The 17,518-nt window shown below is 37.2% G+C and overlaps 1 protein-coding gene across 1 annotated transcript in view; it reads left to right on the plus strand.

Moving 5' to 3' along the window:
• The window catches only part of CATSPERE (catsper channel auxiliary subunit epsilon), a 192,176-nt gene that overhangs the window by 68,118 nt on the left and 106,540 nt on the right, over positions 1 to 17,518 (plus strand). Inside the window, exons 9-10 of the mRNA XM_064276949.1 lie at positions 1,896 to 2,388; positions 16,110 to 16,626. Of these exons, the coding sequence (XP_064133019.1) occupies positions 1,896 to 2,388; positions 16,110 to 16,626 (1,010 nt within the window). The remainder of the gene's footprint in view (positions 1 to 1,895; positions 2,389 to 16,109; positions 16,627 to 17,518) is intronic.

Below are 17,518 nucleotides of genomic sequence, written 5' to 3' on the forward strand. Positions count from 1 at the left end.
TCATTTCTTCCATTTGCTTTAGCTGCTGGACATTCAAGAGCAAGTTTCAGAGTCTCTTCTGACATCCATTTTGGTCTTTTCTTTCTTTACTGTCTTTTTAATGACCTCTTGCTTTCTTCATGTGTGAAGTCCTTGATGTCATTCCACAACTCATCTGGCCTTCAGTCATTACTGTTCAACATGTCACATCTATTCTTGAGACAGCCTCTAGATTCAGGTGGGATATACTCAAGGTTGTACTTTGGCCCTCGTGGACTTGTTCTAATTTTCATCAGCTTCAACTTGAACTGGCATATGAGTAATCGATGGTCTGTTCTGCAGTTGACCCTTGACTTTGTTCTGACTGATGATATTTAGCTTTTCCATCAACTCTTTCCACAAATGTTGATTTGATTCCTGTGTATTTCATCTGGCAAGGTCAACATGTATAGTCACCATTTATGTTGTTTAAAAAGATATTTGCAATAAAGAATTGTTGGTCTTGAAAAATTCTATCATGTGATTTCTGGCATCATTTCTATCACTAAGGCCATATTTTCCAGCTACTGATCCTTCTTCTTTGTTTCCGTCTTTTGCATTACAATCACCAATAATTATCAATGCATCCTGATTGCATGTTCAATCAATTTTGGACTGCAAAGTTAGTAAAAATATTCAGTTTCTTCATCTTTGACCTTAGTGGTTGGTGCATAAATTTGAATAATGATTGTATTAACTGGTCTTCCTTGTAGGCATATGGATATTGTCCTATTACTGACAGCATTGTGGAAACCCTGGTGGCATAATGTTTAAGAGTTACAGCTGCTAACCAAAAGGTCGGCAGTTTGAAGCCACCAGGTGCTCCTTGGAAACCATATGGGGCAGCTCTACTCTGTCCTATAGGGTGGGTATGAGTCAGAATCGACTCCATGGCAACAGGTTTGGTACGGGTTGACAGCATTCTACTTCAGGATGGATCTTGAAATGTTCTTTTTGAGGATAAATGTGATGCCATGCCTCTTCAAGTTGTCATTCCTGGCATAGTAGACCATATGATTGTCCGATTCAAAATGGCCAATACCAGTTCATTTCAGCACACTAATGCCTAGGATAAGGATGTTTATGCATTCCATTTCATTTTTGATGATTTCCGCTTTCCTAGATTCATACTTTATACATTCTAGGTTCCTATTATTAGTAGGTGTTTGCAGCTGTTTCTTCTCATTTTGAGTCATGCCACACCAGCAAATGAAGGTCCCGATAGCTTGACTCCATCCATGTCATTAAAGTCGACTCTACTTTGAGGAGGCAGCTTTTTCCCAGTCGTATTTAGAGTGCCTTCCAACCTGAGGGTTTCATCTTCTGGCACTACATCAGGCAATGTTCCACTGATATTCATAAGGTTTTTGCTGGCTAATTTTTTTCAGAAGTAGACCTCCAGGTCCTTCTTCCTAGTCTGTCTTAGTCTGGAAGCTCAGCTGAAACCAGTCTGCCTTGGGTAACCCTGCTGGTATTTGAAATACTGGTGGCATAGCTTCCAGCATTACAGCAACATGCAAACCCCTACAGTATGACAAACTGACAGACGTGGGGAGGGGGTGAAGTGAGGCAATAGATAATGTATAAAAACTACATATTAAAAAAAGGCAGTCTAAGAATGTTTGCTTGGGAATATGAAGACATTTCATAAGAAAGAGCTGTAAGTGTCAAGATTGTTTTCTTTTGCAGGCAAGAATGAAGAATGAGGAGAAATGGGAGCAGCAATAGCATTTTAGTACTCATTAAAAATTTTTTTACCTGTATTTATGTTGATAAATTAATTTTTTAAAATATGCTAAATGTCAGTACAATGCATCATGTATCTGAGGAGAGAGAGATTATTTTATTTTCATTTTTTTTTATTTTTCTCTCCTTAGGGTCTGGAAAATATCAGTGCCAATGAGAAAAGATGATATGCTACAGAGTATTATGGGAAACAAAGTGGCTTTTCAAGATTGTTTTGTTGCAGATTTTTTTTTTCTGCTGGTGTTTCCTTTGGTGATCGCACCTGAGATTCCTGGATATTTACCACTCTCTACACCAAGTGGTAGTCAATTAATAGTTGACTGGGATGCTTGTGCTCCTTCAACTATTGTTGTGGTAGCTGAAATGGAGACCTTTCAAACAAATGATTCATTCCTTACTTGGACAAAAATCAGAGTGCCTCCAGGCATTCTGAATGATGATGAAAGACACAGTGTAACAGATATGTGCCTATCAGAGGGTAGAATATTTTTTATAATAAATGGTATTCTTTACCTAAAAGATTTTTATAAATTTACAAGACTAGGAAGAAATGACAATCTTCCTGATGGTGGAATTATTGGTACTACATCAAGAAGATGGTGTTGGGTTAACTATTTATTCAAGGTTAGTAAAAGGTTACATAAATGTATATTACACCTAAACATTTAAATATGTTGACTATACCATTTATTCAGTAATATATTGCAGACTATACTATAGAGCTTTTGCACACTTATTTAAGGCTGAAAAATCTCTTTCAGTTGCAGTATCTCTTTTTGGTGTGTCTTATCTTTTTTTTTTTTTAATCCTCATTTTGTTCATGCATCATTTTCCTTATTTCTTTAGATCTTTTCCTATGTTTTCCCTTAGTTCTTTGATTATATTTAACATTGTTGTATTATAGTCTTCCATTCTGTTCATTATTTAGGAATTACACTCCCTTCATCATGTTCATTTCAATAGGCCATGATTTCTTTTATCTTTGTGTCTCTTATAATTTTTTGATGAGGCACTGGAATTTTTGAGGGTGTTAGCTTTCTCACTTCTCCCAGTAGTTGCTGTTCTTGCCCACGCTATTTTCTATGAGAAAATCTTAGGTAGGTAGAGCCTTCAGCCTTTGCTTACCACTTCCTCTCCTTCTCTGTGATATCTCCTTCTCCTTCCCTGATTTAATTAGGATTAGAAAGTTCCAGATCTCAGATTTCAACTTTCAGTGTCTTCTAAACACACCAGAGAACACACAGTGATCAGTCTGTCCATCAGAGGGTGCAGCCACTCAGGTGAGATATCGAGCACTAATCAATTTTCCTACTAAGGAGCATAGTCCCCCCCCCCCCCGCCAAGTTGTTACTCCTTCCTCAGCTGTGTTTCTGCAACCAGGTGTTGCCGTTTGGTTTTGCCCAAGGCAAAAGAAAAAAAAATCAAAAGAGCATCACTGAGCCGTGGGGCAATTTCTGGTAGCCTAATATACAAGTATATTACACGTAGGGGGAGAGGGACAGAAAAAAGTCTTTGAAAATTAATAGCAAAAATTTTCCAAATTTCATTAAAACTAAAAACTACAGATCCAAGAAAGCCAATAAACCCAAGCACAAGAAACATGAGGCACATAATAATCAAATTTCTCAAATCCAGTGATAAAGAGAAAGACTTAAAAAGCAGCCAGAGGAAGGGTATATATTACATACAAAAGAATAAAGATAAGGTTGTCATCAAGCTTTTCATTGGAAACAATGCAAGTGAGAAGACAGTGAAGCATCATCTTTAAAAAAATTTTTTGTTTTAACTAGAATTCTATAGCCATGAAAATATCTTTTAAAAAAATAAAGGCAAAAGAAAGACTTTTCAGACACACAAAATTGAGATAATTTGTCACTAGCATACCCACACTGGAAGGAAGTGTTAATGTAAGTCCTTCAAGCAGAAGAAAAATGATATAAGATGGAAATATGGATCTATACCAAGAAGTGAAAAATCAAGTGGAAATGGCAACTACGAGGTTACATATGTAAGATTTTTTAAATTACTGCTTGAATCTCTTTTTAAGGTAAGTGACTGTTTAAAACAAAAATAGTAACAATGTATTATAGAATTATAACATATGTAAAAATAAAATGTATTACAAAAATAGCACAAAGGACAGGAGAGAGAAGGGCAGTATAATTTTGTAATGGTTTTATATACTAGATTCAAAGTGGTATAATATAATGTGAAAGCCTATGAGAGGTTTAAGCTGTGTACTACAATCCTAAAGCAACCACTAAAATAAAAAAATAGTTGTAGCTAATAAGATGAAATGGAATCATAAAAATTCAGTTAATTCAAAATAAGAAAAAAAGGGAAACAAAAAATATGGGACAACTAGAAAACAAATAACAAGGTCATAGATTTAACCCAAACCATATAAATAATCACATTAAGTGTAAATGACCTAAACACTACAATTAAAAGGCAGAGATTATAAGACTGGATTTAAAAAGCAAGGCCCTATATAGTGCATATAAGAAACAAACTTAAAATAGGAAGACAGAAATATCTTAAAAGTAAAGGATGGAGAAAGCTATACATGACAACATTAATTTTAAAAAGCTACAGTAGCTGTATTAATACTAGACAAACTAGAATTCAGAGCAAAGAATATTACCAGGGATGAAGAGGGCCATATAATAACAATAATAGGGTCACCTCATCAAGAGCACATAAAAAGGACCAATGTTTATGACTCTAAAGATAGAGCTTCAAAATACGTAAAGCAAAAAGTGATGGAACTGTGAGGAGAAACAGATAAAATCCACAATTATAGTCAGATATTTCAATATTTCCTCTCAAAAATGGGTAGAACAAATAAATGAAAATCAGCAAGAGTAGGAAATACTTGCACAATACTATTGACCATCTGGATCTACCCTCACATGTCTGTCAGTTTGTCATACTGTGGGGGCTTGTGTGTTGCTGTAATGCTGGAAGCTATGCCACCAATATTTTTTTTTTTTCCATGCCACCAATATTCAGATACTAGCCAGGTCACCCACAGAGGACAGGTTTCAGCTGAGCTTCCAGACTAAGACAGATGAGGAAGAAGGACCTGGAGGTCTACTTATGAAAAAAATTAGCCAGTGAAAACCTTATGAATAGCACTGGAACATTGTCTGATATAGTACCAGAAGATGAGCCCCCCAGGTTGGATGGAACTCAAAATACAACTGGGGAAGAGCTGCCTCCTCAAAATAGAGTCGAACTTAATGACATGGATGGAGTCAAGCTTTCAGACCTTCATTTGCTGTTGTGCATGACTCAAAATGAGAAGAAACAGCTGCAACCATCCATTAATAATCGGAACCTGGAATGTACATAGTATAAATCTAGGAAAATTGGTAATCATCAAAAATGAAATAGAATGCATAAACATTGATATCCTAGGCATTAATAATCTCAAATGGACTGGTATTGGCCATTTTGAATCAGACAATCATTTAGTGTACTATGCCAGGAATGACAACTTGAAGAGAAATGGTGTTGCATTCATCATCAAAAAGAACATTTTAAGATCTATCCATAAATACAATGCTGTCAGTGATAGGATAATATCTATATGCCTACAAGGAAGACGAGTTAATATGACTATTATTCAAATTTATGCACTAACCACTATGGCCAAAGATGAAGAAACTGAAGATTTTTATCAGCTTCTGCAATCTGAGATTGATCAAAATGCAATCAGGATGCAGTGATAATTACTGGTGATTGGAATATGAAAGTTGGAAACAAAGAAGAAGGATTGGTAATTGGAAAATATGGCCTTGGTGATAGAAACAATGCCAAAGACGGAATGATAGAATTTTGCAAGACCAACAACTTCTCCATTTCAAATACCTTTTTCACCAACATAAATGGTGACCATACACATGAGCCTCACCAGATGGAATACACAGGCATCAAATCGACTATATCTGTGGAAAGAGATGATGGAAAAGCTCAATGTCATCAGTCAGAACAAGGTCAGCGGCTGACTGTGGAACAGATCATCAGTTGCTCATATGCCAGTTCAAGTTGAAACTGAAGAAAATCAGAACAAGTCCACAAGAGCCAAAATATGACCTTGAATATATACCACCTGAATTTAGAGACCATCTGAAGAACAGATTTGACACATTGAACACTAGTGACTGAAGACCAGATGAGTTGTGGAATGACATCAAGGACATCATACATGAAGAAAGCAAGAGGTCATTGAAAAGACAGGAAAAAAAGAAAAGACCAAGGTGGATGTCAGAGGAGACTCTAAAACTTGCTCTCAAATGTCGAACAGCTAAAGCAAAAGGAAGAAATAATGAAGTAAAAGAACTGAACAGAGGATTTCAAAGGGCAGCTCAAGAAGACAAAGTAAAGTATTACAATGACATGTGCAAAGAGCTGGAAATAGAAAACCAAAAAGAAGGAACATGCTCAGTGTTTCTCAAGTTGAAAGAACTGAAGAAAAACTTCAAGCTTCAAGTTGCAATAGTGAAGGGTTCTATGGGGAAAATACTAAACAACACAGGAAGCATCAAAAGAAGATGGAAGGAATACACAGGGTCATTATACCAAAAAGTATTAGTCAACATTCAACCATTTCAAGGGGTGGCATATGATCAGGAACCAATGGTACTGAAGGAAGAAGTCCAAGCTGCTCTGAAGGCATTGGCGAAAAACAAGGCTCCAAGAATTGATGGAATATCAATTGAGATGTTTCAACAAACAGATGCAGTGCTGGAAGTGCTAATGCATCTATGCCAAGAAATTGGGAAGAGAGCTACCTGGCTAACTGAGTGGAAGAGATCCATATTTGTGCCCATTCCCAAGAAAGGTGATCAAACTGAATTTTTAGTCTCCTTTGTGGTTACCTTAATATTTACCCGCATTTTTCTAAGTTTAAACCTAACTTTTTTATGCTGCCTTGACTTCCTCTCCATATGAAAAATCTATGACTGTATTTTTTACTTCCTCTTTATTGTTGTAATGTTATCATCTTTTACCCAATGACATCACTATTTCCCTGTTTTGAGCATTTTTTCATCTTGATTTATTTTTGTGATTTCCGTACCTAGGTTGACATCTACTTGCTCTGTCCTGAGTTCTAGTCTTGAGTTGATAGCTGATATTATTGATTTCCTAACCAGAGAACTCCCTTTAGTATTTCTGTAGTTTTGGTTTGATTTTTACAAATTCCCTGAAATTCCGTTTATCTGGAAAAGTCCTAATTTCGCCTTCATATTTGAGAGACAGTTTTGCTGTATATATGATTCTTGGCTAGCAATTTTTTTCCTTCAATGCTTTATATATGTCATCCCATTGACTACTTGCCTGCGTGGTTTCTGCTGAGGAGTCCGAGCTTATTCTTATTGATTCTCCTTTGTGGGTGACTTTTCGCTTATTCCTAACCACCCTTAAAATTCTCTTTATCTTTGGTTTTGGCAAGTTTGATTATAATATGTCTTGGTGACTTTCTTTTGAGATCTACCTTATGTGTAGTCTGATGAACATCTTGGATAGATATCTTCTCAGGTTTCATGATATCAGGGGAGTTTTCTGACAACAAATCTTCAAGAATTCTCTCTTTATTCTGTTATCCCTCCCTGTTCTGGTACTCCAATCACACGTAGGTTATTTCTCTTGATAGAGTCCCACATGATTCTTAGGGTTTCTTCATTTTTTTTAAATTCTTTTTCTGATTTTTCCTCGAATATGTTGGTGCCAAGTGTTTTATCTTCAATCTCACTAATTCTGCCTTCCGTTTCTTCAATTCTGCTCCTCTGACTTTCTATCGAGTTGTCTAATTCTGTAATTTTATTTTAATCTTCTGAATTTCTGATTGCTGCCTCTCTGTGGATTCTTGTAGCCTATTAAATTTTTCATCATGTTCTTGAATAACCTTTTTAATTTCTTCAACTGCTTTATCTGTGTGTTTCTTGGCTTGTTCTGTGTTTTGCCTGAGCTTGTTGAAGCAATCATGGTCTGCTTGTTCACGTGATTTGATATTGATTGTTTTCTCTGAGCCATCTATGAGTTATTGTATTAATTTATTTTATGTTTGCTTACCGTATCCTAGCTTCTTGCTTTGTTTTTGTTTTGATATGCCCAAATAGGCTGCTTGAGTGGGCTAGCTTGATTATTTTTGCCTTTGAAGCTCTAATGTATTGTCACCAGATGGCTAGAGCTGTTACCAGGTATATGAGCCTAGGAATCCGTTCACTTTTCTTGTATGGATTCAGCTCTGGCGTCCCAGGTAGTTAGTCACCGAGTGTGTGGTACAGGCTCTGTCCTACAGTCTTAGAGGGGCAGGGATGATTGGTGTAGTTACCAGTATCTGGTTGCAACAGTGGGTCACGCTCTGAACAAGGCAGGGGGCTGAGAATTGTCCCCTGAGTGTCTGTGAGGAAAGTGCATCCCTGTTCCCTAGAGCACACAGGTGAATGGGTTCTGCAGCCAGACCATGGGCACTCAATGCTTTTGGTTGTAAGGACTGGAAGGTACCACTTATTCTTGGACCCCTGTCATGGGTGGCTAGGTGGTGTGCGTGAAGCCACCAGTCCTTAGGCCCCTGATGTGGGTAGGTGACGACCCTGTTTAAAAGGCAAAGTGGTGTCAAGCATAAAAAATCCACCTCTCCATCGCACAGCTGAAACAGTTGCAGTCTGCCTATTCTCCTGAAATAGCCCACACAGGTCCATGCAGGGGGGAAAGGTATTCAAATTCCATGGACCAGTTGTGCCTGGACAGGAGCTGCTTCTGCCCTGAGATCCCCAGGTTAGTGAAGCTGGCAGGTTGTCTTTGCCCCCAATTGTTTATTTATTCCTTCCCCAAGGTCAGGAGAATGGCTCAGAACGCACAGCAGGACCTATCTCAAGCTGAGGGAAATCGATAGCCACTGAAGCTGGCTTGGGGGATGGGGGCATGGCAAAATAAACACAATTACTTAGCTTTTGCCGAGAGCGCCATTCTTCTCTGATTCCGGAAGTGTGAGTAGGCTGTGCGGCTCGCTGTCTCTCCCTGAGGAGACTGCATCTGAAACGCTACCACCAGCCCCGCCGGTGGTCACTCCAGGGGATCATGCCTGAGGGTTCCCACTGAGTCAGGTCAGGCAATTCTTCACTGCTTCTCAACCATCTCTCCCTCCTTCTGCCATTCAATCCATTTTCTCAATTTGCCTTTGATGTTCAGGGCTCCTAGCTTGTCATATACATAATTGTTTAACTTGTTTTTTCAGGTCTTTGTTGTAAGAGGGATCATCGGAAGTGTCTGACTACTCCACCATCTTGGCCCCATCTCCTGATCGAACCAAATACAGAAATTATCAAACAACATCATTAATATCACACACAAGCAAAATTTTGCTGAAGATCATTCAAAAGCAGCTGCAGCAGTATATCAACAGAGAACTGCCAGAAATTCAAGCTGGGTTCCTAAGAGGACGTGGAGCCAGAGATATCATTGCTGATGTTAGATGGATCCTGGATGAAAGCAGAGAATATCAGATAGATGTTTACCTGTGTTTTATTGACTATGCAAAGGCATTTAACAGCGTGGATCATAACAAATTATGGATAACATGGTGAAGAATGGGAATTCCAGGACACTTAATTGTGCTCATGAGAAACCGTACATAGATCAAGAGGCAGTTGTTCAGACAGAACAAGGGGATACCAAGTGATTTAAAGTCAGAAAAGGTGTGTGTCAGGGTTGTATCCTTTCACTATATCTATTCAATCTGTATGCTGAGCAAATAATACAAGAAGCTGGACTATACAAGAAAAATGGGGCATCAGGATTGGAGGAAGACTCATTAACAACCTGTATTATGCAGATGACACAACCTTGTTTGCTGAAAGTGAAGAGGACTTGAAGCACTTACTGATTAAGATCAAACACCATAGCCTTCAGTATAGATTGCACCTTAACATAAAGAAAACAAAAATCCTCACAACTGGACCAATAAGCAACATCATGATAAATGGAGAAAAGATTGAAGTTGTCAAGGATTTCATTTTTTTTTGTATCCACAATCAACGGCCATGGAAGCAGCAGTCAGGAAATCAAAAAATGCATTGCATTGGGCAAATCTCTTGCAAAGGACCTCTTTAAAGTGTTGAAAAGCAAACATATCACCTTGAAGACTAATGTACACCCTACCCAAGCCATGGTGTTTTCAATCACCTCCTATGCATGTGCAAGCTGGACAACGAATAAGGAAGACAGAAGAAGAATTAATGCCTTTGAATTGTGGTGTTGGCGAAGAATATTGAATATACCATGGACTGCCAAAGAACAAATCTGTCTTGGAAGAAGTACATCCGAAATGCTCCGTAGAAGCAAGGATGGTGAGACTGCGTCTTACATAGTTTGGACGTGTTATCAGGAGGGATCAGTCCCTGGAGAAGGACATCATGCTTGGTAAAGTATAGGGTCAGCAGAAAAAAGGAAGGCCCTTAACAAGATGGATTGACACAGTGGCTGCAAGAATGGACTGAAGCATAACAACAATTTTAAGGATGGTGCAGGACAGGGCAGTGTTTCATTCTGTGGTACATAGGGTCACTGTGAGTCGGAACCAACTTGGTAGCACCTAGCAACAAAAACAACATCTGGATCTAATTGACATTTATGGAAAATGCCACCCAAGAACAGCAAAATAGATATTCTTTTCAAATGCACGTGGAACATTTACCAAAATGGGCCATGTTATGAAACATAAAACAAGTCTTGATATGTTTAAAAAAATTGAAGTCATACAATGTTCTTTGACAATAATGAAATTTAATTAGAAACCAATAACAAAAAGATATTCTGAAATATCCCCAAATATTAGGAAACTAACACACTTCTAAATAACCCATGAGTAAAAAAAAAAATTTTTTTTTTTAACCTATGAGTAAAAAACCAAATAAAAAAGCTAATTAAAAAGTATTTTGAACTGAATGGAAATAAAAGCAAAACTTGTCAAAATTTGTGGAATGCTGCCAAAGCAGTACCTAGAGGAAATTTATAGCATTTACAGCCTATATTTAAAAAGAATAAATAAATTAATAAGCTTCCACATTAAGAAACTAGAAGAAGAAGAGTATTAAACCAAAAGTAAGCAGAAGAAATAAAATAGTAAAATCATTGAGTAAATTAATAACATAGGAAACAGAAAAAAACTGCACAAATCAATGAAACCAAAAGCTAGTTCACTGAGAAGATAAAAATTTGATAAATTTTTAGCCAAAATGATCAATGTAAAAAGAAGACACAAGTTATCAATACCACAATGGAGAGAAGTGGAATCACTACAAAATCTACTGCTAATAAAAGGTTAGTAAAGGAATGTTATGAGCAATTTTCAGCCAACAAATTTTTAAAAAAAAAAGTGAAATGGAAAAATCTCTTGGAAGACACAAATTACCAAAGCTTACTGAAGAAGAAATACATAATATGGATACTCCTATATTAATGAAAGAAATTGATTTTATTGTTAAAAGCCTTCCAACAAAGAAAATGCTACACCAAGAGAGCTTCCCTGGTGAATTCTACCATACATTTAAGAAATAGATGATACAAATTCTAAACAAACTCTTCCAAAAAATTAGACAAGAAGAGAGTACTTCCCAATTCATCGTATGAGGCCAGTATTATCTGATACTGCAACAAGAAACACTTTAAAAGAAAATAAAACTAGGGACCAATTTCCCTCAAGACTGTAGATGTAAAATTCCAAACGAAATTTTAGCAAACCATACCCAACAATAAATAAAAAAGAAAATATATCATGATTAAGTGGGGTTCTTCTCAGGAATAAAAGGGTGGTTTACAACAGAAAAGCAATCAATATAAATATGATTTACTCTATTAACAAACTAAAAAGGAAAAACCATACGATCGTCTCAATGCATGCAAAAAAAAAAAAGCATTTGACAACATCTTTGATAAAAAGCACTCATCAAGTTTAGGGATAAAAGTGACTTTCTTCAACTTGACAAAGGACATTTATGGAAACCTACAGCTAGTATTGTATGTAATGATAAAAGACAGTATTTAGTCTACTCAGATTTAATATAATCATTGGCTGTGTTTATATTTAACTCTACTATTTTGGTATTTGGTTTCTACTACTTCTTTTCAACATTGTCCTGGATTTTGTTTTTCATTGTTATTGTTTTAGCATTTATAAAGATATGATTCCATTTCTTATGAGCTGTATCATTTCTGGTAAGAACTCAGTCATTATTTTTATCATTGTTCTTGTGTATATGTGTTTTTTGTTTTTTTTACTCTAGCTGCTTTTAAGACCTTTTTTCTCTGTCTTTAGTTTTCAACAGTTTGATTTATTATGTGCCTACATGTGGTTTCTTTTGTATTTATTCTGCTTGAGGTTCTAATGAGCCTATTGGATTTCTGGACTGATGTCTTTCATAAATTTTGGATGTGCTTGGTCATTATATCTTCAAATATTTTTTTCTGTCCTATTGTCTTCTTCCTCTCCATCTAGGACTCCAGATCCACATGTATTAGACCATATGATATTGTCTCACATATTTCAGATATTCTGTTCATTTCTTCAAATTGTTTTGTTTCTTTGTATTTCAGTTTGTATGATGTCATTGTTTGGTGCTGTTGAGTCAGCTCTGACTCATAGCAACCTTATGTATAAAAGAATGAGACAGGGGGCCTTTATGACCGTTTGCAACTGAAGAAATGAGCATGAGCCACAAATTACTGTTTTTACAGGGTCTTGTATGAGATGTGTGCATTTTGGCAAGAAAAGTAGAAAATTTGAACATTTTTGTGTGGTACACTTATGTACCTCTGAACTCCGAGGGACTCTGGGGTAGGATTAGTGAGACAACATATTTCCCACAGAGCTCTAAGGGTAGGTATGATGGTTCAAATTGTGCATCAACTTGACTGGGCCATAATTCTCAGTGTTTACATGTGATCATCCCCATGACGAGATCTGCTGTGAGTAGCCAATCAGTTGAAAGGGAGTTTCCTTGGGGTTGTGGCCAGCATTGAATCTAAGTGGACCCTCTGACAAGGTTTGTGGGCTTTTGCTCGCTCTGGATCCTGCAGCTGCCTCCATTTCATCTGTTCTACAGTTCTTGGGACTTGAGCTAGCAGCTTATCTGACAATCTTGGGATTTGTCCATCTTCACAGCCTGTGAACAAGAGCCCTACTCTCCAACTTGCCAATCTTTGGTTTGTCAGCCCCTGTGGCTATGTGAATCAGGAGAAGCCACTATTCTGATCCATAGATTTGGGACATTCCAGCAGCTACAATCCTGTGAGCCGTTTCCTTGGTGTAAATCTTTCTCTATACATATCTCTATGCTTTACTGGTTTTGCTTCTCTAGAGAACCCAGCCTAAGACAGTAGACTTGTATAAAATAGAGGAAAAAAAAAATCCATACTACCTACCAAAAATTCAGACACACTCAATGATTTAGCTTGCTTTCATTAATGAAAACACAAGTTATGAACAAAAAATTCAAAGCAGAAAATAATTGAAGAATGAAAGTCTTGACCTTTTACATCCTTCATGTATGATGTCCTTGATGTCATCGCACGACTCTTCTTATCTTCTGCAATTAGTGTTCAGGGCATTAAATCTATTCTTGAGATGATTTCTAAATCCAGGTGGAATGTATTCAAGGTTGTACTTTGGCTCTTACAAACTTGCTTTGATTTTCTTCAGCTTCAGCTTGAATATGCATACGAGCAATTGATGGTCTCTATCACACTCAGCCCCGGCTTTGTCTTGACTGATGTTGTTGAACTTCTCCATTATCTCTTTCTACAGATTTAGTTAATTTGATTCCTGTGCAATCCATCAAGCGAGGTCCATGTGTATAGTTGACAGTAGTGTTGGGGAAAAAAAAATTATTTCCAATGAATAAGTCATTGGTCTTGCAGAATTCTGCCATGTGATCTCCAGTATTGTTCCTATCACCAAATATTTCCCAAGTACTGATACTTCTTCTTTGTTTCCAGCTTTCATATTTCAATCACCAAGAATTATCAGTGCTTCTCGTTTGCACATTTGATCAATTGTAGACTGTAGCAGTTCATAAAAATCTTCAATTTTTTCATTTTTGGCACTCACAGTTGGCATGTGAATTTGAATAATGGTCATATTAACTGGTCTTCCTTGTAAGAGTATAGATATTAACCTATCACTGACTGTGTTGTACTTCAGGATAAACCTTGAAAATGTTCTTTTTGACGATGAATGCAATGCCATTCCTTTTCAATTGGTCATTCTTGGCATAGTAGACCATATGATTGTCAGATTCAAAATAACCAATACCAGTCCCTTTCATCTCACTAAACTAATGCCTAGGATATTGATCCATGAGCGTTCCATTTCATTTTTGTCAACTTCCAATTTTCTTTGATTCATACTTTGTATATTCCATGTTCCATGTATTAACATATATTGCTTCTCATTTTGAGTTATGTCACATCAGCAAATGAAAGTCATGAAAGCTTTACTCCATCTGTGTCATTAAAGTCAACTCTACTATGAGGAGGCACTCTTCCCTGTTGTGTTTTAAGTAACTTCCAACCTAAGGGGCTCATCTTTCGTGACTATATCAGATGATATTCTGTTGTGATCCGTAGCGTTTTCATTGGCTAATTTTTAGAAGCAGAGAGCCAGGCCTTTCTTCCTAGTCTGTCTTAGTCTGGAAGGTCTGCTGAAACTTGTCCACCATGGGTGACCCTGCTGGTATTTGCAATGTGGTGGCATAGCTTCCAGCATCATGGCAACACTCAAGCCACCACAGTACAAGCCAATAGGCAGGTGGTAGTCAGTTTACATACTTGCTATTAATCTGTTTTCAAGTTCACAGCTTCTTTTCTTGGCTTTTTCTAGTCTGCTGTTAAGCCCATCTAATAATTTCTCTATTTCTGATATTTATATATTTTTTATATCTAGCATTTGTATTTGGTTCTTTCTCATAGTTTCCCTATCTCACCTGGAATTTCCCATCTCTTCACTCATGCCGCCTATTTTTCCTCACTAGATCCTTCAGCATTTTTATTATAGTTGTTTTCTCTGTTTAGCAAGGCTTTGGATCTTAGCACTGGCAAGATTTCAGAGAGCTCTTTGAACTTTACAGCTGAGCCACCAGCTTTCCAAATCCTGGGAAAGCTGTCTCTGCTTCACAGCCTAGCTGCCAGCTTTCTGATCACTGGGGAATTCTATTCCCACCCTTAATTTGCCCTTGGCTTTCGCGGATTGGGGAGATCTCTGTTTCTCTCTCTTGCTTCCCTGTTTCCAATCTTGGCAAGGAGATTCTTTGCACCCTGGGTAAAGGCAAAGCCTCAGAGAGAGGGTTTCTCTCAACTCTCCTACCCCACTTCCAGCCTAGGGTAGCTAAGACCTAGGATGTCTCAGTTTCTCTCACTGTCCTGCCCTGCTGCCTGCCCCTTTCTGCCTTCAGAGAGCTACTGCCATATATTTGGGGGAGGCACTGAATACTTCAGGGGAATCTCTCTCGCAGCTCCCTTGCCTCACCCCCAAGTCTTCTGGCTTAGTATGCCCAAGTACTAAATGAAGACTCATGGAAAGTCTACCGGTGGGTAAAGACTCATTCTGTGGCTGAGCCTCCTCGGAATTCTCATCTATCGTGCTAACCCACATAAGGTCCTTAAAGGTTTGCCAAAAATTTGCCTAATTTCTCCTAACCCCTGTCTTATTTTCCTCCCATCCCTCTGACAAGAATGGGAATAGCTATGGGTCTCTTCTATAAAGAGCTCACCATTTTCTGCCCTTAGTTCCTTTAGGTTCTTTAGGTCTTTGACGGATTTTTTAAAAACCTGTACTGTTCTTCCTTATTGAACCTGTTTTGATTGTTAGGGTAAGAGTAGCAGTTTTTTATGATATTCTACATTCTAGACTCACAGGTTGTTTAAACGATTCCTTCTAATTTATTTCCTCTCTGACGGTTGTATCAGACACTCATTAATGTTTGAGGGGTCTTATATCCTGACATTATGAAACATCAAAGTCAAAGGGCAGTCCTGGCTAGAGCAGATAAAAGGAAAAAGAAAACTAGTGTTCTCTGAGGATTTAAGAGAGTTATGACTTATCATCCCTACTGATGGCAAAGAAATAATGTAGGAGAGGGTAAAATTACTGGGATAATTTATTTCTACAGCTATAAAGAATATCTTTCTGTATCTGAAGTATTATTCAGAAGTATACTAAAGTAAAGTTAAGCTTAGTAGTTACTACTTTTTGTTTTTAAATGTAATGAATTAGAATACAGAAATGGTTATAACTGTCCCTAAATTGAAGATTTTCCTAATTTTTTTCCATTTTATCACAGTCTCAAGGAAAAAGAAGCAGCATGGCAGTCTGGACAGAAAATGAAGTTTACCTTGGTAGTCAACATCAACCCCAAAACACAAGACAACAAGAACCACATCAATTATTCAGATTTCACAAAATAATAACTACTACAGAGCTGAAAAATCTTTTACGTCTATCACCAACTGCCACTCTGACTATCCACACTGTTGAGTATACAGCGCATCCTTTGGAACTTGGCTTATTTTTAAGTTACCATGTTGCACACACTTTCAACAAAAAGATTTACCTGGTAATATATAATGAAGATACCAAACGGTGGATGCACCAAGACTTTGCCTTAGATGTCCCTATTGACAGTTTTTTAGTTTCCCGTTTTCTGTATTCAGCAATGCCAGAATTACTACTATGGGACAAACACAGGGTCTATTACAGTTATCATAATTTCACAGTTTCTGGAATTTTACAAACACCGACAGAAAATGGAAATCTATCAAGGTTATCACAGAACAGCAATATTGACGACGTGTTTTTAGGTGAGATACTCTCATTCGGCAAAAATCATTCTAGATTTCATAATAAATATCTTCCTTATGAAGACGTAACAATTTTAAATGTACCATTATACGATGTTTTTTAGGGCTAACGGTGCATGTTTTACCACTTAGAAAATGGGTAGATTTTAAATTCAACCAACATTAACTATGATCTCACATAACAAAATGGCAAACTGAAGTTGTTTTTTTCAGAGTTTCATTGTGGCCAATCAGCCGATGCTGGCTAAACAACTTACATATGTTTCTTCAGTGTGGAGGTGGTGGAGTATAGTAGAGTTAGATAGACCTGGATTCAAATCCATGAACAAGTAATTTAACCATTCTGTTTTCTAATCTAATATAGGACTGTTGTGTTGATAGGAAAAAGAATTATATGTACAATGCTTAGAAAGATGCTTGCCAAGTGGTAAACTTTTAATTAACGGTAATTATTCTTCATCTTAGGAGTCCCTGGGTGGCTACTAACTGAAAGATTGGAGGTTCGAGTCCACCCCTAGGTGCCTCGGAAGAAAGAACTGATGATCTACTTCCAAAATATGAGCCGCTGAAAACCCTATGGAGCACAGTTCTACCCTGACACACATGGGGTCCTCATGAGTCAGAATTGATTTGATGGTAACTGGTTTGGTTTGGTTTATTCCTAATGATCTTATTATTTTTTTTTTTAGTCTACTAGACATTATAGGAAATGCAAAGAAATATAAAGCCTGATCCTCAAGAAATCCATTTAAGAGTTACACTAACCTGAAATTTAAAGGAAATATCACTTAATTTATAATCACTCTTTCTTGACCCCACGTCACCCTTCAAATTCCAACTGTTCAATTTTTCTGTTCCTCTTTGCAACAAAATCCCAGGAAAGTATTGCCTG

Source organism: Loxodonta africana, chromosome 25, assembly GCF_030014295.1.
Source record: "Loxodonta africana isolate mLoxAfr1 chromosome 25, mLoxAfr1.hap2, whole genome shotgun sequence".
NCBI lineage: Eukaryota > Metazoa > Chordata > Mammalia > Proboscidea > Elephantidae > Loxodonta > Loxodonta africana.